The sequence below is a fragment of the Nannobrachium achirus genome (genome assembly GCF_963921795.1).
Source record: "Nannobrachium achirus genome assembly, chromosome: 1".
NCBI classification, from domain to species: Eukaryota; Metazoa; Chordata; class Actinopteri; order Myctophiformes; family Myctophidae; genus Nannobrachium; species Nannobrachium achirus.
Genome location: NC_137810.1, coordinates 38,216,916 through 38,243,524, shown reverse-complemented (window position 1 = coordinate 38,243,524; position 26,609 = coordinate 38,216,916). Strand labels below are relative to the sequence as shown.

Sequence of the window (26,609 nt, the reverse complement as noted above, 5' to 3'; positions counted from 1 at the left end):
ATAAAAGATTTTCTATTTTGATCCATATTATATTTGATATCATGTTTATTATTATATAATGTATACTTTTATAATGTTCGCAGTTCAAAGACCTCACTTTCCTGTGCAATTTATTTCTGTGATTTGATGAACTGGTTTGGGATGATTCCCGCTCCTGCCCACTCCTGTTGATTTTCATTCCTGTCCCGTCCCGATCCTGGCATTAATACAAATTTGACTCCTGTCCTGCGGGAATCCCACGGGACCCACAGGAATTCCTGTCAAATGTCATCCTCTACTCCAAAGCCATCAATAGCTTACTTCTGAGAAATGACAGTGTAAGGCCCTCTAACATCGTGGCAAGATTTACCCACTAAAACTATAAAAGGCTGGCTGTTTTCGTTTATCCATCATAAATGTGGTACCATTAGCCAAATACTGAACTATATAATACAATGGCTATACTGTATTGAAAGTAACCCCTCTCCCCCCCTTATGGGCCAAATATGAGTAAATATTAGAACTGTTATTACAGAATATAAAGGCTAATTTAATCAGAATGATACAATCTGCAGTGTACATTAAGGCTCAGTCATGTGCTTTAAACCAGCACTGGGCCCAGCAAGAATGCCTCCATGATGAAGAGATTACTTATATCTCCAGACATAGCAGCAAAACCTCTCATTGGCAGTGGTGGAAAAGTACTCCAGTATTTTAAGTAACATTTGAATATACAGGACTTTTACTTGTAACAGATTGTGGTATTGCTTTTACTTGCGTAAAAGTACAAACGTATCGGCATCACAATATTACTTAATGTACCAAAAGTAAAAGTACTTGAAGAAATGTATTTAGTTACTTTCCTCCACTGCTCATTGGTGAGCTTGTTTGTATCCACGTTGCTCAGCAACCAGCCCACAAGGTGAGCTCCACCAGTGGGTTTTAGAAATTAGTAGCTGATTCAGTGGAGAGATGACACAGCCGAGGCCGCAGTTGTGGTATCAGTGAGCACATTCATTGGCACCAGATGCTATTCAAAGTCAAATTAAAAGTCTTAATAAGCTGTGGCTCAGTTTAGGGTAAACACTTCAGACTGTAAGAGCAAGCACTAAAGCCAATTAAAGCAACAAATAAATATATATTTGAAGTTTGTCCCAGATCCCTCCAAAACATCTTACTTCCACAAATAGGAGTCATTGACATGCAACATATTTCTAGGACTGATCACCCATAATTAACTAAAACCACTTAAAGCACCATGCGTAGATCATTAAAAGTGGCCATGATGGGATTTCACTTAACAAGAGCTTGGGGTTCACCAGTAAACCCGAATCAAAGGCATCATGTGAATGCCGTGCATTTCTGAGACGTCAGCACTCTATGGACCCCCTTCCCCTGCACTCCCCCCCCCCCCTGCAAACAATGTATAGCCCCCTGAGGAGGCCAGCAAAAGTCTAAAAATAATTTAACCACAGTAGCTAGGTCTCCATATCCTGGAAAAGAAGCTACTTTTCCAGCCTAGTTTGCGGTGTCATTTTGAGATCAATCTGGCTGTGAGAACTCTGGGGAGTAGTTGCTACATTGAGTGACTCCAGGGGGCCAGTGAAGAGGATAGCACAGATGATTGTTTTTGGAGATGACTGAGGAAACTCTCTGGTTGGATTTAACCACTTAAACCCTCTATTCTTAGTAATACGGACCAGTGTTGCAACTGTACTTTATACACCTTTTACACACTACCCCAAATCTCATGCCAAAAATAGCCCATATACAAACTCACAGCGTGTCACGTTGTGACGCATTCTGAGCTTGTGGATCTTTTATTTTTGGCTACAAGCTCACATTTTTTTATATATATATTAAACATTTTTGTAGGAAAAGAAAATGGGATTTTAACTCTAGTTGTGTGACCCATACAAATTGGTCCGTGACCCACAGATGGGTCCTGACTCCCGACCCACTGTTTGGGAAGCAGTGCCCTAACCTCACTCATTAGATTAGAGCCGGCTAAAGTGTTTAAGAGATGGCAACAGTAGCAGCACTCTTCTCAGGCAAATGATTGACGTGCTGCTATTAAATAAAGGCTGGAATATCACTGTGCTTTGATGTACTGATAATTATAGTATAATAGGGGGGAAAGCCTGGAGCATTACCATTGTATGGCACAGTCTGTTGTAATATGCAAACTCTGTGATGACCTTTTCAAGATGCAACAGGTTCCATCAAAGCTTGTCTGCCATACTATGTGTTGGCAAATGTGTAGCTTAACATTACATAAGAGGGAAAGCCTGAAGCATTACAATTGTATAGCTTAGTATGTTGTGTAGCCTAATATGCAAATTCTGAGATGACCTTTTCAAGTTGCAACAGGTTCAAACAAACCTTGTTCCAACGAAATGTCATTTCTAGCAACACCTTTAAGTTATTTCTAGAGTTAGAGCCACAAGTGCGTGACATCATCTTTACGTTCTATGAATCCAAGTATGCCTCTTGTCTCAAACTACTGGATGAAATGAAGGACAACCTTCTGCTTGACATGTATCTGGCTCCTCATATCAGAACACTGTACAGGTAAGTCTGCCTTACTATATGTGTTGGGAAATGTGCAGTGTTGGAAATGTGAATCAAGAAACTAGAAGGTTTATTTCATTTGTCACTCCTCATTCAGGTACAAGAAGCGGAACACAATTTTCTAAGGTCCTCAAAGTATTGTGATAAGTGTAAGATCTTAAGATCTTAATAAAGACAGAAATTGCAGTTTTTAGATAATAGTAAAAAGTGTATTCCATACAGAGACTAAGGTTTAGTAACATTCACAACATGAGATAAAACCTCTGAACCGCCTGCTCCCTTCTTTTTAGTAGTCAAGTATCAATCACGGTTATGACAGCAAAGGTCAACACATTGGTAGATTAGAAACAGACTGTGAAACCATAACGCTTCAGGAACAAAATAAATGAATGTAAACATGCCACTTAAAAGCCATTCTACAAAGGCAGACAGGGTCAAAGAGACATTGGATACTCTTGGTATCTTGCAGAGTTGCCAAAGTGCTTGTGAAGTTTGTAGAAGTCTCTACTGTCTACTCCATAGGTTTCCAGGCTGGTCTATATGACTGTATGACAATGTTTAGGCCTATGATTTCACCAGAGAAATCTTTTATTTGAGTTTAAGTTACCCCAAAAGTTCAATTTCCATTTATGGTTTATTTATGGATATATTAGTGTGGTACGATGCGCCCACAAAAAAGCTCCCGTAGGATTTTTGTGCCAAAATTGATTTTTTTGCAGATCCTGGTTCTATAGAGTCCAAACTATGAGAAAATGATGGGTGCCAACTTTTCCGGACCCCCGCCCCCTTTCTGGGGGTCATCTAGTTTGGGACCTCCCAGAACAGTACGCCAGCCAGTTAATGTCCAATTTTCTTAATATTAGGGTTGTTTTGTAGGTTTTAAAACATTCTGAGTTCATTTATTACACTTTTGAAGCAGCCAGAATAAGCTTTCTAACTTTTGGTTGGGGTCTTTCCTCACCTGGGACCCCCTAGACGGACCCCTGTGCCTATCTCAGTACTCGCTCTGCTCCTGCTCCAGAACAATGGCATATTAGATCATAATTGAAGCATAAAAGCTTTTTTCTGAAAACAAAAATAAGTAGTAACAAATACCAGGGGTCTTCAACAGGGGGTTCGGGACCCCTGGGGGTCCTCAAAGTTACTACAAGTGTGATACGAAGTGTACTTCTAAGGATTTCTTTGCTAAAATGTATTTTTTACTGCTTTGGCTTTTATAGGGACCACATTTTCAGAAAATGATGGGTGATTTTCCTGACCCCTGCCCCCTTTCTGGGGGGGTCATCTATTTTAGGACGCAGAACAGTATGCCAGAACAGTATGCCAGCCAGTTAATGTCCAATTTTCATAATATTAGAGTTGTTTTGAAGATTTTAAAACAAGTTCATATATTGCACTTTTGAAGCAGCCAGAATAACCTTTCCGTCTTTTGATGGGGGTCTTTCCTCACCTGGGACCCCCGTAATGACCCCTGAGCCTATCTCAGTACTCAATACAGTCCTTGCTCTGCTCCTTCTCCAGAACAGTGTCAAATTAGTTAGATCATAATTGAAGCATAAAAACTTTTGTACCTGTAGTAGCTAATACCAGGGGTCTTCCAAAGGGGGTCCGGGACCCCCAGGTGTCCTCAGAGTTACTACAGGGGGCCAGCCAAATGGCTATTTCAGTTTTGGCCATATTCTTGCAACCAGTTCTGCAATTTGCTATCTATTTTTGAATAATATTAGAAACTGTATTAGTATTCTCACTCAGTATTATTTACTAGTAAGATGCCTCAGGGCGCCAATTCTTTGCCATCTGGCCAGTGATGTATATCGGACCAGTTACCCATATATGGAGACCCCTGGTAACCATATATGGAGATCCATGTACTGTATATGGAGATATGCTATGAGAGCCCAAACATGCTGACTCAGTTATTTGTTATGTGAAAGTCCTATGATGTCTATGACAACTGACATCATACCCTTTTATGCCCATACATGGAGATCCCTGTCTATAGAACCAGCCACACAGTCACAGATATGGGCTGTCTTGGCCATATATGGATTCTGTTAGTGTGGCAGGACTTCATATTCCCATATGAAGTCCTGTTAGATATGGGCTTAATATTGAAGACATCAAGGAACTCCATATATGGTCATAAAAGGGATTCTGCTAGTGTGCCATCACAGTAAAGTCAGAGTGTGATGTCAGAGCGGACACGCAGAACAGAACAACATGTCCATTTAACATACACACACACACACACACACACACACAACACACACTCACACTCACACTCACACACACACACACACACACACACACACACACACACACACACACACACACACACACACACACAGTCATCTTGTCATACATCTTGAATGTATGACCTCAGCATCAAAGGCTGGATTGGGGTATGTCCCTGTGACAAACTATTATCATGTCCACTGTCCAGGGGTACTTAATGTACATCAAGCTGCCTCACAGAAACAGGACATAGACTCCTGCCCTATGAGCCACAGGGCTGGGCAAGGCTTACTTATTTCCATCAACATTGGAGTCATTGGAGCACTTTGGTCCAACAACCCCACATCTGTGATAATGCAGGGTAATGGGGTGGGATTTCAGTCAAAGAACTTGGAGCTGCACTACTACCACATATCCTCAATGCCAACTACGCCACAATGCAGTATAAATTATACCTGACAAATTGCCCCGAGCTTCCACCAATTGAAGAAAATGGATGGAATTCAAAGAGTGGGGGGTATTTTCCAGTCAGATGTCTTGGCTGACTGGGAGGTTGGGGTGACCAGAGATTTAGCTGGCCCCCTGTAGTAACTCTGAGGACACCTCCCAGACCCCCTGTGGAAGACCCCTGGTATTAGCTACTCATTTTTGTTGTCAGAGCCCAGCTACAAAAGCGTTTATGCTTCAATTATGATCTAATTTGACACTGTTTTGGAGCAGGAGCCCAGCAAGGACTGTAATGTCCCAGGTGAGGAAAGACCCCCATCAAAAGTCAGAAAGGTTATTCTGGCTGCTTCAAAAGTGCAATATATGAACTTAGAATGTTTTAAAACCTTCAAAACAGCTCTAATATTATAAATTGGACATTAACTGGCTGGCATACTGTTCTGTGAGGTCCTAAAATAGATGACCCCCCAGAAAAAGGGCAGGGGTCAGGAAAATCTGACACTCATCATTTTCTCACAGTTTGGTCCCTATAAAAGCCAAATCAGTAAAAAATTAAAGTTCAGCCAAAAAAATCATTAGAAGTACACTATGTAGTAACTCTGAGGACCCCCTAGGGGTCCCGAAGCCCCTGTGGAAGACCCCTGGTATTTGCCTACTACTCATTTTTGTTTTTAGAGCCCAGCTACAAAAAACATTTATTCAATTATGATCTAATATGACATTTTTCTGGAGCAGAGCGATTACTGAGATAGGCACAGGGGTACGTCTGAGGGGTCCCAGGTGAGGAAAGACCCCAACCAAAAGTCAGAAAGGTTATTCTGTCTGCTTCAAAAGTGTAATAAATGAACTCAGAATGTTTTAAAACCTACAAAACAATCTTAATATTAAGAAAATTGGACATTAACTGGCTGGCGTACTGTTCTGGGAGGTCCCAAACTAGATGACCCCCAGAAAGGGGGCGGGGGTCCGGAAAAGTTGGCACCCATCATTTTTTCATAGTTTGGACTCTATAGAACCAGGATCTGCAAAAAAATCCATTTTGGCACAAAAATCCTACGGAAGTACACATCGTACCACACTATATGGTTGCTTGTGTATAGACATAAAATTATGCTTTCTACTTTATAGAGCATATGCAGCCACAGGGTAATTAATGGTCTTGTGGTGGTGGGAGGGCAGTGCTATTTATGAGTTAATTTCATCAAGCGTCCCGCTGGCCAATCCCAGCACATCCTGCGAAGCTTGGCCAATGGGACCGTGGGTGTCAAACTTTGAGACGTTTGTGCCAAGATGTAGGCCAGATGTAGGCCACGCTTCAACATTTTTGGGGCCCGGACATTTTTGGAGCAGTGAAGCCGCTACATTTGACTTAGTGTGCCCCATGTCTGTCTGTCCCCATTAGCATGAACAGCTGCAATACCGCTGGGTGCCCAGAAGTGGCACTGTTGCTCAGCCTAGGCACACACACACACACACACACACACACACACACACACACACACACACACACACACACACACACACACACACACACACACACACACACACACACACACACACACACACACACACACACACACACACACACACACACACACACACACACACACACACACACACACACACACACACACACACACACACACACACACACACACACACACACACACACACGGTATAGCTGCTCAAATGCACCGCTCCACTTCGAACTGATGGTTAGATTTTTTGGGAACCGTCCAGGAGCACAGCTCAATAATAAATACTTGCGATGGAGCCAAACAGTCTAGTCTTTGAGATGAACTTGAAGGAAGTGTCTCCTACTGGGTGAGATCACAGACCTCTGAGCAGGGGTGTCGCACCAAATTCTGGGCCCCGGGTACAAGGATTTACTGTGGGGGCCAGTGGGGCCCCTGTGCTTTAACTATTGAAAAATAGCAGGTATACAAGCTCACAGCGCGGCACCGAGTGCCGCGCTGCAAGCTTGTAGATCTGCTATTTTTGAAAAATCATGAAAATCTTTTGAATATTTCAAATCCTTCTAAGGTTTTTTGAAAAATCTATGTTTCGATGGTAGTGGTTCTCAAACCTTTTCATGTGAAGGACCCCGAAAATGGTATGTATTTGGCCACGGACCCCCATCTCAAAATATTTAGTTCCAGGGACCCCCCAGAAGCTAAATTTGAGTTACAAATGTTCGCTTAAAAAATGCATATATTCAAAGATTTGCACACATTTTCACGACTTTTCAAAAATAGCAGATCTACAAGCTCGCAGCGCGGCACTCGGTGTCGCGCTGTGAGCTTGTATATCTGCTATTTTTCAATAGCTAAAGTATAAAATAATTAAGGCCCCTCCACCACCTTGGGCCCTAGTAACTCAGTCCCACTTTCCTACCCCTTAAGACGCCCCTGCCTCTGAGTGCTTTACTTAAACCAAGCAACTCAGCACTAATGACAGATTATTAACCTGGCACACACAACAAGGTCCAATAATGCCCCGGCCCTTTGCAAAGACTGGAAGCGAGGATTCAGGAAAGGTTTGCACAGTTTCAGTGGAGCTAAAAATATCAGCGAATACATTTTTAGCAACCTCCGACCTTCACCCACCTGTACCTTTCCCATCCAAGAAAAGCCTCGGGCAGTAAATCAGCACAGTTCAGCTGACGCAGGCTATTTACCTCCTGGACTGACATAGAGGTTGTTCTCGTCCGTGTGTACACACCACAGCAGCATCCATTTGGCAGAATCTCCATCTCAAACAGCAATTACCAAACAGACCTGTCCATTCATGTCAAACACTCACAACACTCTATGGAAGCAGGAAACTGTATTCTATATTTCTTTTGACTAAAAGCGGCATGCCACAGTGCCTCTACAGTCTTCTACACCATTAGTTCAGACTCTAAAGCAGAGTCATCTAGACACATGATACAGTGAAAGTCCAGAATCAGTTTCAGATCTGTCATCTGCCCACCATAAAGTTTTGAGTTGATCTCCTCCACATAATCATCATGTAAATGTATTTTACATAATGTATTAAAGCTTTAGTTTTAAAGCTTATTGATTCATCAATCACATTATGCTTTTAGGAGTTAGCAACCTAGCAGAGTAAACTGGTGTGAGTACAGGCTCTAGTTACACAATTGCAGTAAAGAGTGCGACACGTGTGACAAAAAAAACATGTCGCATTTGGGGGTTAACTACAGAGTGCTTTTCAAACAGCTAAGAAAACAACTGGTCAAACATGAGTCATGGAGGGGGATCAGCCCGACACCTTACTCTAAAGCATCTCACTCAATAAAGCAGAGGATTTGGCCTGGGGGACTCAGTCTTTATTGCAGTACTTTAACTGTATGCTGTATACTCGTCTGGAAACGTTGAAACACATAACGGCTAATTATTATTGAGTTGGTCTGCCAGAGCATCATCTTGGCAAGGAAATAGTGGTTGCTAATGAGCTCACAGGGCCACTAATAATGCTTGGACGCCAAGTGAAGCTTCTACATCGCATTGCAGCCGCGGTGCACACAATCCTGTTCTCTGAAATGAGTCGGCCACAGTCAGAGATAGATTTTGTATCGTGCTTGAACCCTCAAACTCACTTATCCATCACACCCTGCCCTGGCCAAAAAACTGTCACCCATTTTAATGACCCTGACCAAACACCCCTTTACTACATGCCCCGTTTCATCAATCCAACTAATCTTCAAGGAATGCTGAGGAGACCTTTGCAGAACTGCCTCCGATTATAATATTATTATGCAGATGACATACTGTACACCTGCTTTCCAAGGAAGGGTCTGGATTTACACAGGCAGGGTTGTTCAAGGATATCCAGCCCAGGACCTCTGACGTCTTTTTGATTTAACATGCCAACATACACACACTCCCCTCCTCACTCCTCTCCACATTCTGTTTAATGTCAACCTCTGGACGTTGAGCTTCCTAACAGACACATTTTGCGAGCACAAACCCATGGTGAGATGTCGTAGGCATATAGACATGTCAACCTTTCTGTTTTTCCTGGGATTCTTCACAGTCTTGTTTGATTTAGCATGATGCACAAGTTATTGTCATACCTGACTCTTGTTGACGTTCCCAGTGGAGTCAACAAGGGCTTAAACTTGGCCTGGGCAACAGGGTAGTGGTCTAGAGGCAACTAGGCTGGTAATCCGGCTTGACGGCGTGTCGCGGGTTTGAGTCCCGATCCCGATGACCATTGCTGCATGTCATCCCCCCATCTCTCTGCCCATTTCCTGTCAACCTACTGTATACCTATCAATAAAGGCTGAAAAAAAGCCCCAAAGAATATCTTAAAAATAAAAACAAGAAAAAGAAAAAGCAAGGGCTTTAAGGTCAGGCTGGCAAAGACACGTACATCCCAATGTTCTTATCCCATAATATTTTGCCAGGATGCTCACACATCCGTTGTGGCAGCTGTCTTTTGACCTTGAGCTATTAGTGTCTGTCACAGTTATGTTGACTGGAGATGAAAAAAACAGCTGCATCAGCTGACGTGCACGCAACAGCACCCAGGACAGGATTAAGTGAAAGTCCAATGACGAATTTGAGGAGAATGAGTGGTCTTTATGTAAAGTAGGTAGTGGCCAGCCAGCTACTGTCGGAGCCGCAGTAAACACATTGCAACCTATCACAGAAACAGCACACAGTGAGATTGGCCAATACACAAACATTGAAAGGGAGACGCAGACAAGATCTGATAGCAGTGGACAGGACAATTTGATCAGTTTCACTGTGCGGGCAAGTGCTCAAAGCTGGCATGCCATTGCCCACACCGCCCACTCCCAATAGAGTGGAAAGGTCAGTCTGACACTTGCAGCTAACCACTGGTAATCTCTGCCAGGCTAGGCTGAAGGCAGGGGACATAGATTGTTTTTAACACTGTCGTTAGCTGTAATTCACAGAGTTGGGTTGCAATCTGAACCAGATGTGGAGATGGTGAGAGGTCAGTGTCGGGCTGGAGGTCGAGTCAGTACGGCGCATGAAAACGTTGCGCTCTCTTCTGTGTCTTCTGACACAACCTGTGTTTCTCCATGGAAAAACACCTGGAGAGGCAAGGTATGACAACACTTACAGATCACAGCCTGAAGGGGGGTAAATATTTCAAGTTGTCCTCCATGGTGTGGTTTTAAATTCTCAGACAAATCATCTCTGAAATGTATGTCAGGGGCGCCCGCTGACCAGGCGCATACCATGTATAGGCTCTAATGCAGCCTGACCGCACGTTGTTGGTTCAATTCCCGATCCCGACGACCTTTACTGTGTGACTCCCTGTCTCTCTCTCCCTGTCACTCTCAACTATCTACTATCAATAAAGGCAGGAAAGACCCAAAAATATATTTTTTTTAAATACATTTGTCAAAAGAAAATGACATTTGACCTTTAAAGTACTTTTTCCAGAGTCGAGACCAAACACACCATAACCGACTCACTTCCTTATTATGGCACCCACGGTGGGGTCAGGTTACGGGGGGTGCTTTAATTTTCACAAACAAAAACAAACAAAATGGGGGGAGTTGGTGTTTAAAACTCAGCTGCCATTATAGATTTCAGGGATAAACTGACATTTTGGCAGTGGACAGTAATCTAAATGTGTGTGTGTGTGTGTGTGTGTGTGTGTGTTTAGGTAAGTGGAAATGCTAGCTGTCTTGACCTTTTTTTAGTTTTGTTTTTTTACTATGAATGTTTACTATTTTGTAGTATTTGGAGACGAACTCTGTGAAGCACTCAAACACCAAACACACACCCATACATTAACATGCATTTACTTCATATGGCTGCCTTGGGACCCTTGCCTTTCAGGGTGATGACAGCTGAGTGGACCTGGGTAAACAACCAACATCTCTAATTGAAATTCACAGGAAACAGGCCATGGGGTCAAGAAGGCAGAAACACTGCCAAGTTATGAATGCATTTTTTGGGCTTCTACACAGGAGACATCATTTAAACTCGGATTCTTTTGGGGGGAAATTAAGGTGAATCAGGAGTCCAGACACGATCCATTGACAGGCCTCCCTATGTTAAGTAGGACTGTCAGTCACAGTCATGAAGATGAATTGTCCTACAGAATAATTGCGATTAACGATTTAATTGTGTTCTTGGCATTGAACATTGGAACATATGAGGACAAATGTCATGACTCCTTTAGTCTTGTAACCAGAGATTGCACAGGGAAGATATGACAAAAAAAGACATTTAACAATTTTACACACAAATATTCTAATAATAATCTACAAGCTCACAACACATCGCATCTCATAGCTACCATTTCCTCTATTTTTTTACATTTTGGAAAATGTATGAACATTTTCCAACATGGAAACGATTATGATTATCATGCAAAAATAATTGTGATTGATTATGCCAAATAACTGCGATTAGGTAATAACTGACGGGATCAGCAAAGACACCTGAGTGGTCCAAGAGGTCCTGGTGGGAGAATACAGTAAGTACTCTCTCATCACCACATCACTCCAGGCTGTCTTGCTCAGGAACCTGAGGCGGTGTTGATTAAATCCCAGCGGGTAATTAGAGACATCTGTCCCTGCTGTGGCCCAGGTCTGACATCTGAAAACCAGACAGACACTGCAGCCACACACTAAATACTATAGCAATGCAGTCAACCATGACTTAAAAAGGACACGTGAGTGTGTGTATACGCAGGCACGCACACATGTGCATATACATGTGTGACATATGAAAATGTGTATGATCATGTAAGAATGTGATTACTTTTTTATGGGTTTATTTTATGATCAAGTTAACAATGTTATTACTTTTAAATGTTAAAATATATTTCCTAGAGTATTCTTGAGAATATTTTGTAGAGAAGTCTACCTGTGAACAGGGGTGACAAATGAGACTTTGGCTAAACACAATTTTGGAACAAAATCATGCATGCAGCATCTGATTGCCGTGAAAGGCCGCCCGAAAAAGACATGGCACCCTTTTCACAATTGGCCTATTATAGCGCCACCAAGAGGCCACCTGTCAGAGACCTGTGCTCAGAAGAGCACTGCTTCTAGTTCTAACCTGTTTTTGTATGTCCCTGAAATAAAATATCCAGTCAGTTTACAGCTTTCAAACTCATCACATGAATTGCAGCATTCGGGGTACAGATTAACCTCCCAATTAAAGTGTATAGATAAACCCAGTCGGTAGAGCTCTCGCCTTTGGATCAGAAGGTCATGGGTTCGATTCCGGGCACCGCCAACTCAGCGTATGAGTAGCACGGCTTGGCAAGCTGTGCGGCAAGTACTGGGAGCTGATGGTAGGTGTGGCGCTCCACCTCAGCAGTCCATCTCCCAGGGGTCTAGCGCATTGTAACGGGGACAGACTCCCGCGTGTTACCGGCTGATACTGACAATAAGCCACTCCCGACCTACTTGTTGTTGTTTGATAAACCCAAATCAGTTGAAAGAGAAATCACAACAAATTAGATGCAATTCTTTATAGCTAAGTCTTAGGTAACGGGAATACACTCATTTTCTGACTTTCCAGAATATTCCAAAATAGATCCTATTTCCTGTACCCCCTACCCTACTATGTAGTTTCCACCCCAAACACCACAGCTCTTCACTTCCTGGAAACGTTTTGCTGAAGAGAGAGAAGCAACATGAGAGCCGAGCACAATTTATAGCACATGGTTTTGTAGAATAAGCTGCCTGTCTGCATAGGACACCTGAGAAAACCTGAGGAACACGTTACAGTTTGTGTCCAAAAAGGTTCCTTGGTGTGAAACTCAGCCAGTGAATTTGTCTGCTGAAAATGAGTTTAGACTACATTTCATTAGATACAAAAAAAGTAACGTATTGAGATTCTAATCTAATTTTAAAGCACAACCTGGCCAAGAAAGCAGCAGGAAAGTTACAGGTCATCGCAGTGCAACAAATTACAAAATACATACACAGGGTCTAAAGACACTGAGCCATTCAACTAGGATATTGGACTGACCAACTGGGATACTGAACTTGTTTTGTGTCAGCAAACAGCATCCTGGAAAACAGAAGGGTACCAGACAGTGACAACACTGTGCTGGTCAGAAGGTTAAGGCCAGCTACCCAGTGTACACAAGCACTTTTTTGTACTTACTTTGAAAAATTGGATCATGACTTTGACAAACTGGATCATGAGACTTGCCAGAGCAACCAGGAATACGTCCTAAGCCACTGAGATCAGTTCTACCTCATCAGTATCCTGCATATCGAAAAGTACCCAATCTCTCATACCTAAAACTCAATGGGGTTTACAACAAACTGTCAGATCTACAGACAAATGTCTCCTTTGTTTTATAGATGTTCTGGCCTCAGCAGCTCAACCTCCAAACTCGCCAACATTCAATTCCTGTCTTGCTCCAGAGAGTCTCTCTGTGCTCTGACGCACTCCCCAGGACGTATAAAGAACGCACGTACAGTATGCAGTTCTCCTCAGGCCAATCTATCTAAATCTGGGCACAAACTGTAGGTGACACAGGGTTGCCGAGTAAACATTCTCCCCGTGCTTATGGACAATCATTTTGTCAGCTGTGTGGGAGATGAAGTGATAGATCGGGGTGATGAGGAGGGGTGATGTGAAGCAGTCAACACATAGTTCTGCTCATTAGTGAGGCTGAACAGATGCCTGGCAAACTCAGTTTTTTCCATTCCGACACTGGGGAGTCCTTGACTCAGGACACCCATGTGTTCCTCCTTACTTCGGGCCAAAAATCATAACCACCAGAAGGCATACAACATACTAGGCTATTCCTACACACTTCAACCAAGGAATCTGTAGTGGCAACAATGACTCCTATCCTTGCTGCCAACACTTCCATTATGAAATACACACACATACTTTACACACACTGTCCACCAGCTGGTTGGATCGGGACTCTGAATCGCTGTCCAAAGTCTCTCTCTAGTGACGGGGGAAGGATATAGTGAACGTCCATAAATCAGAAATATGGTTGGAATGCAGTCACTGTGACAAATCTCCCACTTAATCAAAAGTTTGAGGATGTTGGAAGAAATATCAAACTAAGTCCTTATCACAAACATCAACTCCATCGGTAGTAGACAACGTCTGCTTCACTTCAGGGGGATGTCAGACACTTCACACTGGGACTTCTCCTGGCCAACTCTATCTCTCCTATGCAATCTGTCCTTTCATCTCCTCACATGAATACTGCAGTGTCTGCAACGGCAGTCCATGGCAACCGTCCCGCCTCCTTCCAACCCACAATGTATCTAATCGTTAATCAGAGGAGGGTACGATATCAGTGTGTGTTGCACCACAGAGTGCCCCTACGCATTCCTGCAGTGCTGTTATGCACTCAGGGCCAGTCATGCAGAAGGCCTTTGGCACAGCCAGTGCCACAATGTCTGAGGCCCATCTGTGGGCATTGCATGGTCGGCGGCGTCAACACGGAAGCCTGGAGAGCTGCCTGTGGCAGTGCAGCAGGTGTGCTTGTTCATTCATTCAAGCTTTATTTAATTAAGCCGAGTATTTAAACTTAAATTACAGTGTCGTAAAGTAAATGCATTAATCAACATCACAGGACTCTGATGAAGTGCAAATTGCACGCATCTGAGACTGGATCAAACAAGCCATAGGCATAAACCTTGTATTTGTGGAAGGGGAAAAGGTCTCAATATAATAGATCAGTGTTCTTTTTCCTTCTCAAAACCATTCTCATCATCATCGTTAAAACATGGATGAAAAACCTCTCACCACTCGCTATCTCTTTGAAAGCAATATTCCAATCAGTTCTAGAAATCTTGAACCCTCTAATCACTCCCCTAACCTGGTTTCCATATCTCTTTTGCAATCAATACCGTAAATTGAATACATAAATCTGGCAACCAACTCGACAACCTGCCTTAGGCGGTTGAGAGCATTTGTGTTTGGTTAGAGTTTAAATAATACAAAGCCACAACCTTATTATAAGCTGCAGATGACCACATCTGTACTCTCCATCTAACTCACAAATACTCACACAAACATACAAACAAGAGACAAGACAAATGCACTCAGTGATTGTACTAGGGCTGGGCAATTAACCCAAAATATATAGAGGGTATGCATAAAGTGAATGGCAAATCGAGTAGCAAAGTGAGTTTAACGTTGTGGGAACGTTGTTTAATGCAAGCAGAAAGGACTGTTTAGATGTATGGGCTGTCAAGGCCAGAAAGTAGTTTTTTGCCACTCAGTAGGCGTTCCCGCATGACTTCTGATGATGACACTCGCATACCCTCTATTGAAACCGTCATTTAATTAGAACCAATAACCAACTTAATCTTGCTCATGTAGGTTAATCGAATAATTGAGAAGGGGGCACTTTTGATGATAATTTATGTCTTATATATAAACAGATCGACTTGAAGAATTCAAATCGATTTTTTATAATTGAATAAATTGATTAGTCTGATTAACCACTTAATCCTGTATTACTTCATTGTGTAATGGTGGCGTAAAAAACAACGACACGCCATTTTCCAATAATCATCTCTTTTCGCATTTGCATGTGAGTGTATGTCTGTGTTTTGGGTTTAGGTGTTTAAAAAGATCACAGAATTTCCCTGTAGGAATTAATAAAGGTCAAATTATTATTAATACATTCATGCTGGAAATGGAATGTTGAATGCGCCTGGATTTGAAGAAATAATTGCAGAGAGAGCGTGAGAGACATGTGTTTGAGCGAAAGAGAGAGTTAGCCTTGAGACCATACATCAGATAGTAGTGTAGTGACTTGCATCCTGCCAGGAGGCATGGAAAAGTTCCCAAAACAAAACGGGGATGAGAAAACACTGCCTAGTCTGCCGGGGTGGAGAACAATGTGTTGTATCATCTGTCCTCAAAGTAGTTCAACACATAATGTAGCAAAGCTGTCACTTCCAACTTATGCCAGTGTCATTCTCAATAGCTGTCAATTCCAAGTTACAGTAGGTCAGTGTTATTGTCTCCACCAGCCGAAGGCTGAGGGAGAGTATGTTTTCCCCTCCGTCCGTCCGTGCGTCCGTCCGTCCGTGTGTCCGTGTGTCCTCGCAGTTTGTGTGCAGCTAATCTCAGTCGCCGTTGGCCCGATCGCTGCCAAACTGAGCACACACACTCCCTGGATGCCAATCTAGAACCTCTGCCCCACATTTTTCAAATCAGCCTCATGGTGGCGCTATAACAGGCCGATTTGTGTGGCCTGGTTGTTACCAGCTAATCTCCGGCGCCGTTGGCCCGATCGCTGCCAAACTGAGCACACACACTCCCTGGATGCTAATTCAGAACCTCTGCCCCACATTTTTTAAATCAGCCTCATGGTGGCGCTATAACAGGCCGATTTGTGTGGCCTGGTGGAGACCTGTGCTCGGAAGAGCACTGCTTCTAGTTCTCACTTCTTTTTGTCAAGTAATTTGTGACCAATCTTTTTGTCATCACTGTCGCCTGCAACTGCAGCACATTTCACTATATCCTTTAAAATGTCTCCACAGTCTTCTGTTACAAATGAAGGCGTTCTGTCTTAGCTCAGGGACAGAAATGTAATCTCCCACGCAGAGAGACCGGGAGGGACACAAGATTCTGATGCATTTTTTTATTCAATTTAGAAAGTGTAAATCGGAACACTCTCTGGGTTAAATGAACACTGTTGATTTGACTGTGTAACAGTACTACAGTGGTGAGGCCTGGCTGACCCGAGGACCGAGGCACTAGAGATGGTATCTGGGCCGAGACCCAGAAAGTGCTTGGTGCCCCAGGGCAGCCCTCGGGCCTTTGATCCTCCTGTGGTCTGGAGCCAGAGCTTCGGCCAATGGGTAGAGACCTCTGAGGGCTACGTGGGGCCAGCCCCACTGGCAACTACAAGAGTCGCCCTTTTAATTCCCGCATTTGGTGCGCAAGTCTCTCCTTTTTAGAAAAGCAAACAGGTCACAACAGGAAAACAAAATATTTGCCAGGGTAAATGATGGGCGAATCGGGAGACGTATGCACTGGCCCGAACGAGGTGAAAACAGTTGGTGTTTGTAGGTCCTCTAATGCCAGGGCCAATGGAAGCATTATCCGAGAGGCTGTCAGGAGGTGGGCGTGTGAGGCTGGAATGTTAAATACTGGAGGAATGCTATTTATTTTCACAAACACCACCAGCACACACCCCCACCGCAATTTATACGCCCGCACGGATGGGGATACACACATGCACTTACACATGCTGATAACATGCATGTGTGCTACACCCCCCCCCCCCCCCACCCACACACACACACACACACACACACACACACACACACACACACAGTACAAAGTAAAAATCCTATGAGCAATTCATCCATTTGTAACACAGAGTGTACAAATTGTCCAGTTTGCTCAATTTGAAAAGAGTTAAATGAACACTCAGGATTGTAGACATACACATACACACAGACTGCCGATGTACTCTTATTGGCAAGCCAATGGGGAAACAAGTGCTGCTCTCTCTCTCTCTCTCTCCCTACCTGTGTTAAGGTCAGCAGCAGACGCTGCTCTGCCTTGATGTGCTGCCATGTACTCAATTCATGAAGACGTCAACGCGCTGGAACACATGGAGGAGGGCGTGGGCGGCTCAAGTAGAAACTGATGCGAAAACACTAGCATCAGAATTGGTTACCACTTTAACAATCATGGGCCACTCTGCCACTGGACAGAGATGGTGGTGAAATCATAACTCTCTAAAGCCCCAGATGAGTAATATTTCTTTCTTCTTTTAGTGCAGAGACTAACATTTTTGTGCAAGGCCATCTCTGTGACCAACGTCTAGACAGTTGCATTGTTGTGCAGTGAGCGCATCACCCTCGTGGGTACTTTCTGCTGATCCAGGGTTTATGGAGAAACACTCATTGCCTGCAGTGATCTGGATGATCAACTTCCTACCACTTCTGAGAGGTGGAACCTGTGTGTCATCACCTTGGCACTCAGAGCCCCTCTGGGCACCAGTGGCGGTGGAAATCGGCTGTATCTATTCTCGGGTTCATGTGAGGCTACGGCAGTGCCAGGTGCCCAGCTGGGCTCTTTGAAGAGCTCCAAACGCCGGTTCCAGAACCCAGTTCGAAAGGACACTCTGTCACACTCAGGTGAAGCTAAGAGCGTAGAACATTTTTGGGGAAAGTTTGGGGAACCTGGGTTGCATCACCATTGAAAGCCTGTCACGAGCGCTGCCAAAGTTAGGGGTTCAATGACCACTGGTGCAGCTCCTGTTAAAAGCATACGGTCCATTGGGGAATAACTTCCACCAAATGATATATGTTATGTCAAACTGGTAATCATACAATAAATTCAAGCCCGACTGATGCCAGATTTTTGGCTCCCATGCCGATCCAGAGCTTGAAGAATCATAGAACACCAATTACCGATGTTTTGATTGATGTTTTGTAATAACAAAATAAGATCAATGAAAAACGTTTAACTTTAATTAACTTCTAAGCAAACAAATACATTTTCCTAGATAGCCAATGTACAAGCTCACCTGGTGCGAATCGATGTGAGCTATTATTTTTGATGAATGTTCTCCCCAGAATACACTAATATTCATATGGTTAAGCCATATTAAAACAAATTGAAAAATTGGCAATCTACGTGACGTGTTGTGAGATTATAAATCTGCAATAAAGTGTGTGTGTGTGTGTAGCATCATTTTGTAACAGACATATCGGAAAGGCTCTATTATACATACAGAGCTGTAGAATCAGACATTGGGAAATGAGAGCCATACAGGCTATGTCTATGGGGGATATAAGGGATATACTGTTCTGAGTATACTGTATTATCAGTCATCAGGACCGTTCCCGAAGCCATATCTCTGCCAAAAGAAAGACCTCAGGGAGTGGGCTGATCTCAAAATCTCTCTAACTGCTGAGTGAATAACCCTAATATCCATTCTGTCAGTAATAGGGGGTAATTGAGGGTTTACCAGATCAAACAATGTCTCATTCATTGAACAATAGGCTATATCCTCCTTTTATCTACCCGGCTACATCCAGTGGTATAACGTTTACTCAAGTACTACTGTACAGTGCAACTTTTAGGTACTTTTACTTTACTTGAGTATTTCCATTTTTCGATACTTCATCTACTACTTCACTACATCTCAGAGGTACTTTTTACTCTACCATAATTACTTGACAACTTTAGATACTAGTTGCTTTCTAGGTTAGTATTAATGCAAATAATACATAAACCACTTAAGCCCTATACTTTGGCTATTTGAAAATTAGCCCATCTAGGTCAAACGTCGCATCATGAAGCGCTGTGAGCTTGTAGATCGGCTATTTTTGAAAAAGTTCGACCAATTTGGAAACATTTGACTACTTTTACTTTGGTACTTAAGTATATGATGCCAATACCTCTCTACTTTTACTAAAGTAAAATGTTTAATACAGGACTTTTACTTGTAAGTAACAGAGTATTTTTTATGTTGTGGTATTAGCAAGTACATACTTCTTCCACCTCTCACTACATCCCTAGAGATAATCACCGATTCTGTGTCATTCTTTGGTCTGTTGTTCAACTAGGTGAGGCAGCGCCAATGTGAATGTGGAAAGAGTTAGGAAGGAATTAAGAAATAACTGTACCAAACCAGAAAAACCCACAAACATTTGCTGAAGCTTAACATGGCACACCACACACAGAAGGCAATAAAAGACAAAGCATGAAATTCTCTGAAATGGAAAACAAGTGAACAGATGTGTTCAATGAAAAACTACCAGGTAGTGGGGGTGCCCCTGAAACGTATAAATGAAATATGGAAGGGTGTAATATATTGACAATATATAGCCCAGTAAGCCCACCGTTAGTGTGGAGAGAGAGAGAGAATGTCTGTCAGCCACTTTGCAACAATATCTATGCAATTCTCTCACAGCATGAGACGACGGTGAGAGATGTACAGCAGTGGTTCTCAAACTATTTCATGTCAAGGACCCCCAAATTTACATGTATTAGCCCGCAGAACCTCATTTGAAAAGATATGCCAAGGACCCTCATAAGAGACGTTTTATACGGCTCTAGCATTGATTCCAACCATTTTAATTTCAATGACACCCAGTTTGTCATGCAGTAGGCAACGGACCCCCATTTAATGGTATTTCTCTGAAACCCACATTTATATTGTAAAATCAATGTTTATTTAACTCGGTGAGTGAGTGAGTGAGTTACCCATAAGGGTCTATTTGGTTCCTAACTATCATTTAGTTGGGGACCCCTGGAACTCCCTCGAGGACCCCTGGGGGTCCCCGGACCCCACTTTGAGAACCAATGATGTACAGTACAGTAATTAGGCCCCTACTGCAGTTATCATTTGTGCATTATTATTATGCACCTTACTGCGCTCTGTTATAATGAGATGTGCGAGGCGGCGTCACGTTGCCAAGCAGCAGAGCAGCTACAGCTGAATGCAGCGCGTGGAGCCAGTCGTTCTCAAACTTTTAAAAGGACCACCAGAGAGTGTAGACCTACTGTAGGCCAACAAAATGGAACCATTTGGAACCCCAACCCCCTCAAGGAACCCCGTGGGTCTCTGGACCCCACCACACTCTCTCTGAGAGCCACTGATTTAGACCAGAGGGAGCAGCAATAAACATTCCCCCCCGTTGGCAAAGAAGGCTTGAATGGCCGGTTGATAAATCAAGCACTGTAGGCTATGGAATTTGGGGTGTGGGTCTGTCTTGCCCTCAAAAATACCAGTGAATGGGCATTTCACGTGACTTTTGAGACGAGAATAGGCCTACAGCATTCTGTGTCCCCTTAATAAACATTCAATTGTGCTCCCCGTTAACTTACCTTATGATAAGCCTGCTGGAGAAAGTTGTAAGGGATCCGTCTCTGGAAGTCCTGAATGACATCCTCGCTGACCCTGTGCATGGACTGCGTCCCGACGCTGTCCTCGATGCACGCGTTCATGCAGGCGGACCTCCGGAGGACCGCGTCGAAGAACTGCAGCTCCGAGGCGACGTCGTCCAAGGGATGCTGGTCCTGGCAGCGGAGCCGACACCGCACCTTAAAGTATTCAATCAGTCAATATGTGTCGAGTCTGTTACTGATTTGGAGTCCCCCATCATGCACTATAAAAGAGCTCAATGCAGACTATGTCCCGTCATGTCAGGTAATACTACTACATTGCCATTATTTAGCCATTATTTACCTTGCTCCGGCGGACCTCCGCGTAGCTTCCGAGCGCTGCCTCCATGTAGCGCACCACGCTCTCGTAGTCGTTGTTGTAGAAGGACTGGACCGCGTTGTCATACAAGAGATCGTACGGTTCAAGGACATCAGCCGAACAACAACAGGACAATAAGACAGCCATCAGCACCGTCGCCACCACGGCTCCACAATGTGAAAAGTTTACATCCATTTTCTTTTCCTTTTTTCCGCCTTGGCGCACCAGCGAGCGATCGCTATATTCCAAAGTAGTCTTTTTAAACCTAGGAGCGACTTGTCTTGTAGAATCAGACAGAGCGGCTGTCAGTCACCGAAGCAATGCAACGAGCGTTTGATCGTCCATTTAAGAACGCGCCGTAGGATCGCTCATGTAGTGGGTTGAGTTCAGGACGGCAGAGAGATCAGAGTAGCGCACTCACTGGCGGAGGAGGACATGGGATGTGTTTGTTGTCGGGGACACACATTTTGTAATGACCCCCACTCTCTCCCCGCTAACTCCTCCCCCTCGAAGACGTGAATGTCCATGCAATAAAGCCTAATAATTAGTAGGCCTAATTATTTAGCCTCGGAAACACAGACTTTTAGTAATTATTATACTCCGCAGTGGTGGAAAAAGTAGTCTACTCAAATGTTTTACTCGAAATATCAAATGTTTTACTAAGGTAAAGGTATCAATACAATATTGCAATGTAGAAGTTACAATTAAGTAAAAGTCCGGAATAGGCCTACTTAATGTACCAAAAGTAAAAGTAGGCCTATCATTGTGCAGAATCTCCAGTTTCAAGTTTTCAAATGTAGGCCCATACAAATCTTTTGAAAATGGCAGATCTACAAGCTCAAATGTTGGCTATGGCTTTCATTCAGTCTATTCATTATTTGTAGACCAACACCAATCAACAAGCTTGTAATGTTGTGTAAGCTCCTAGACCTGCGTTTTGTGCCAGAATGAAAGGATATATGCCTATATTTATAAAAAAAACGTCATAGTCTACTTTAATGGAAATTTGGTAAGATATCATAGCATACGAACTAGATTTACAGTAGGAATTCTGTAAGGTAGAGTGCTTCTACTTCCCAAACTTGACTTTGGAGTGAATGTACTTCAGGCAATCACTTTATTTAAATGGCACTGTCTCCCTCTTGAGGTTGTCAAAAACTAGGCCTCTATCTATTCTCAGCACTGATCTCAGACAGACTGCAAAAAAGCATGGGAACAAAAATACTGGTAAATACAAATAAATAATTTCCAAGCACCAAACATGATGTATTGTACACTAACTTGCTTCACTAAAGTGAATATGCTCATGATATTATAATCCAGTAGCTATAGACCTATAGGCTATACTGTCAAAATACTTCCAAAACTTCAAAGATGTTCATTACAACACCAGAGGCAGCTCACTGATCACGTTCAACCCAGATTTGTCTCTAAAAAATGATCAAATTTGTTCTCCTACTATACCTCTTAAAGGAATGTAAATCCCTAACTTCCTTTAAAAACAGTCTGAAAAGTTACTTTACAGGTGGCTGCTACTCGAAACTGGTAAAAGACAAAGCCCATACTCCCCTTCCTACTGTAAATACCTTTATTTTTGTTTATTTATTTGTCTTTGTTTTCTTATCTTTTTACAGACAGACACAGAGATATTTGGATTTTCACTTCTGAACAACTGCTGGTGGTCCGACCAAATTCCCACTCAGCAAAACACACCCGTGGGTCCTCTGTGACACATGCAAATTGGTCAGACAGTGTTCAAGTTATGAGCAAGACAGACATACACAGGTTTTGTGCATCTATAGGGAACGATGCAAGTTGGGAACGCATGCTCCACCCAGTTATAGAATACCTGTTGTCGAGTACGCAATGCAGTACCTGCTATCATAGTACTTTGAAGGCCAGCCTGGTGACATCAGGGATTGCCATGGGGATAAAAGGTATATAGACAAACAGATTCAGAGAACTCCATGGAATGGGATAGGGCATAGACAGATGGACAGATACAGAGATTTTTGGATTTTCGGTTCTGGACAACCACTGGTCCAACACACCCTGGGGTACTCTCAAGCATTTGCAAAGTTTGAAGTTGATTGGTCAGATGTTGCTTGAGTTATGCATGAGACAGACAAAAAGACACAAAGGTTCCATGCATTAATGCAGCACTATTCAACCTGTGGCATGTCTGATTGTCTGTCATACCAATGACAATATAATTATAACTTGTTTGCTATTCTGTTTGTTCCAAAAGAAGAAACTTCATCATTTCATCATTAATCATTCCATGACAATCTTTTTGTTCAATGAGGTTTGGCCTTATAGATGGAAATTTGGCTGTTTTCTGTGTGTTTCCTTAATTTTTAGACTGCTCATGTAGTGTGTTATAAAATCATTGTCTAAACGTCCACAATAGGACTGTCATTTTTAGCTTGCAGCCCTTGACTTTTTGTATTTTGCTGAGTGGCCCCTGAGCCATCTAAAGTTGAGTAGCCCTGCATTAATGGATAATTTCAAAAATGTTGCCAGCTGGCAGAATGCACATGAAATTTAACACTGAAGTGGTTTGCAAGATTAGCCACAGAGAGACTCCCCATGGGACATAATGGACAAACACTGTACTAAAATCTATGACTCGCCCATTAGGCGGCAACACATAAGAAATGTGTGTTTATCTCTGATACCATAGCATTTCACATCACAAAACAGAATCCATTCCATTTGGGTCCAAACATTCCCGGCTCAGTAGGCGTATACAAATAAATTTAAGTGATTTCAAGGTCAGAGTTGATGACATACCGTAGCAATCTCTAGCAAAGAGGTTACTTATTTGGGTTGTATCCTTGACAACAAACTGACAGGTGAAAGCATGGCATCAAAGATGATCAAAACAGTTAATTAAAGAACAAGAACAGAATTTCCTCTTGTCAACAAACTGACTCTAGCCAGAGCCCTCATTCAATGCCACTTTGACTATGCTTGCACTTCCTATTTTTCCAACATCTCAATGACACTAAAGACCAAGCTTCAAACGTCCCAAAACAAACAGATTCGACTAATTCTCGGCCTGGGGCCCATGACCCACCCTTTTCCATCACATTATGATAGACTAAGCTGGCTCAGGGTAGAAGCAATTCAAAATGGGATTGACTTTCAATAGTGGTCAATGCAACTTTGCCCTCAATGCCCCCAATACCGGCATATCTGACTAAGTACCTCACAAAGTGAGCGAGCGACACCCACAGCCACTATACTAGAGGGAGCGACAACAACGATCTGGTAACAGCCACCTTTAGAACAAACTCAAAGAACAATCCCCATCCCTTAAAAATGTCGATCACTGGCTTCCTTTAAAACTTAAAAAAAAACTACAACTGAAAAACCACCTTCCAGGAGGCCAAAGGGGGAGATAATTACCACTTCTCCTTAGAAAGTTGTTAACCCCCACCCCCTTTTCTACCCCGTTTACCCCTGTTTTTTCCTACCCTGTACATAGTGTTTTATTGCAACCGTAGGTCGCTACTTAGTATGAAAACCTCCAGCTCATATCTGTCCGTCTGTCCATCCGTCACTCTTCTGACATCACAATGACACCTCATCCCAACTCAGCAGATAGAAGGATATAGTTGACTTGTTCTGACATCACAATGATGTTGCAAATGAATTCCGTCCTTGTCCCTTTAATTCCATATATGGAGATCCCTGATGTCATCAATATTAAGCCCAGTGCGTGACACCTCATCCCAGCGCGAGGAGCTCATTCGGCTTGATTTTCTTGCAGGTGGGATTTATGGCTCTTTGAAGTGAGCCGAGCCGGATCTCTGCGATCCGTTCCTTTTCAAAGAGCCGTTCAAAATACTGTCTCATTTTAGTTACTTTTAGTTATTTTGTTACTTTCTAGATTTTGATTATAATTACAAATCACTTCAACCCTATATAGGCCTGCATTTTGGCCATATACATTTCCGCCATTTGAAAATATTAGCCGATCTACAAGCTCACAATGTGTCACGTTGCGACACATTGTGAGCTTGTAGATCTGCTATTTTCAAATGATTTTTCCAAATGTTATTAATTGGAAAACCTGTGAAATGTGACGTTCTGCATATTGAGTACTTTCTATTCAATATGGGGCTAAATGTACTATAATCATATTTTTGTCTTAGGAATGCTACAAATAGTCTACAACACATTATTGAACTCAAGTCTCCATAGCACGAGTAAATCAATAGAAAAAAAGTCATTTTGGGGGGTGAACTACTCCGTGCATTTCGATACCATTACTTTAGTGCTTTTACTCAAGTACATTTTAATTACACTTCTACTTGTGTATTGTGTACATTGTAGTAAAGAATGTTTGTACTTTTTACATGTAGTATTTTGAACGGCTCTTTGAAAAGGAACGGATCGCAGAGATCCGGCTCGGCTCACTTCAAAGAGCCATAAATCCCACCTGCAAGAAACTCAAGCCGAATGAGCTCCTCGCCATCCCAGCTCATCCGTATTTGGGAAAATATGGCCACATTTTGTCCAACTTAAACAACCAACCGTAACGTGAGTCACACTTGCACATTCATTCTGTCATTGTCTCTGTCCTGTCCTTGTCTTCAATATTAAGCCCATCTCTGGGATTGCCCATGTATGATGTCAGACGTCAATCTCCATATTTGTGAAAATACGTCCACATTTTTACAACTTAAACAACCAACCAGCTCTGTGCATTATTTTGGTCAAAGTTGATCCCATTAATATAGTCTTTAAAAGACAAAGAAGCGGCCGCACACACTGTAGCCAAAGTGCCAATATTTATTTTAGGACGCAGAGGGAAAGTTGATCTCATGCCAAAGCACAGTGCTCTTCCAGCAGTCTATTGTCACCCAGGCTGATGCGTGCACACACCCATGTGCATGCGCCCATGTGCACGCGGCCATGTGCGTGACCTTGCCCTCTGGGCGTCTTACTGGTATGTGAGATGACATAATTATAGAGCTTGCTTCCCCCAAGCATGAGATCACACTCACACTACATGTGAGATGATATTTGGATTTTGGTGTTTTACTTTTGTTGAATTGAAATATATAGGACCTCAATGGAAACAATTTTGTCATCCTTTTATGTTTGCTGTTTGTATTTCTGTCTAATAAAATGAATCAATCAAAACCTTTTCAAAATACTCTCTGCAGTCAGTGTGCAGCTGTGATGCACCAATTTGGGAG

The 26,609-nt window shown here is 42.8% G+C and overlaps 1 protein-coding gene across 1 annotated transcript in view; it reads right to left on the bottom strand.

Annotated features, from left to right (window-relative positions):
• p3h2 (prolyl 3-hydroxylase 2) overlaps positions 1-21,678 on the bottom strand; it is a 106,263-nt gene extending 84,585 nt beyond the window's left edge. Inside the window, exons 1-2 of the mRNA XM_080733859.1 lie at positions 21,385-21,678; positions 21,024-21,239 (exon numbers count right to left, since the gene is read on the bottom strand). Coding sequence (XP_080589985.1) covers positions 21,024-21,239; positions 21,385-21,594 — 426 coding nt within the window. The 5' untranslated portion in view covers positions 21,595-21,678. The remainder of the gene's footprint in view (positions 1-21,023; positions 21,240-21,384) is intronic.
• Positions 21,679-26,609: the final 4,931 nt, after the last annotated feature.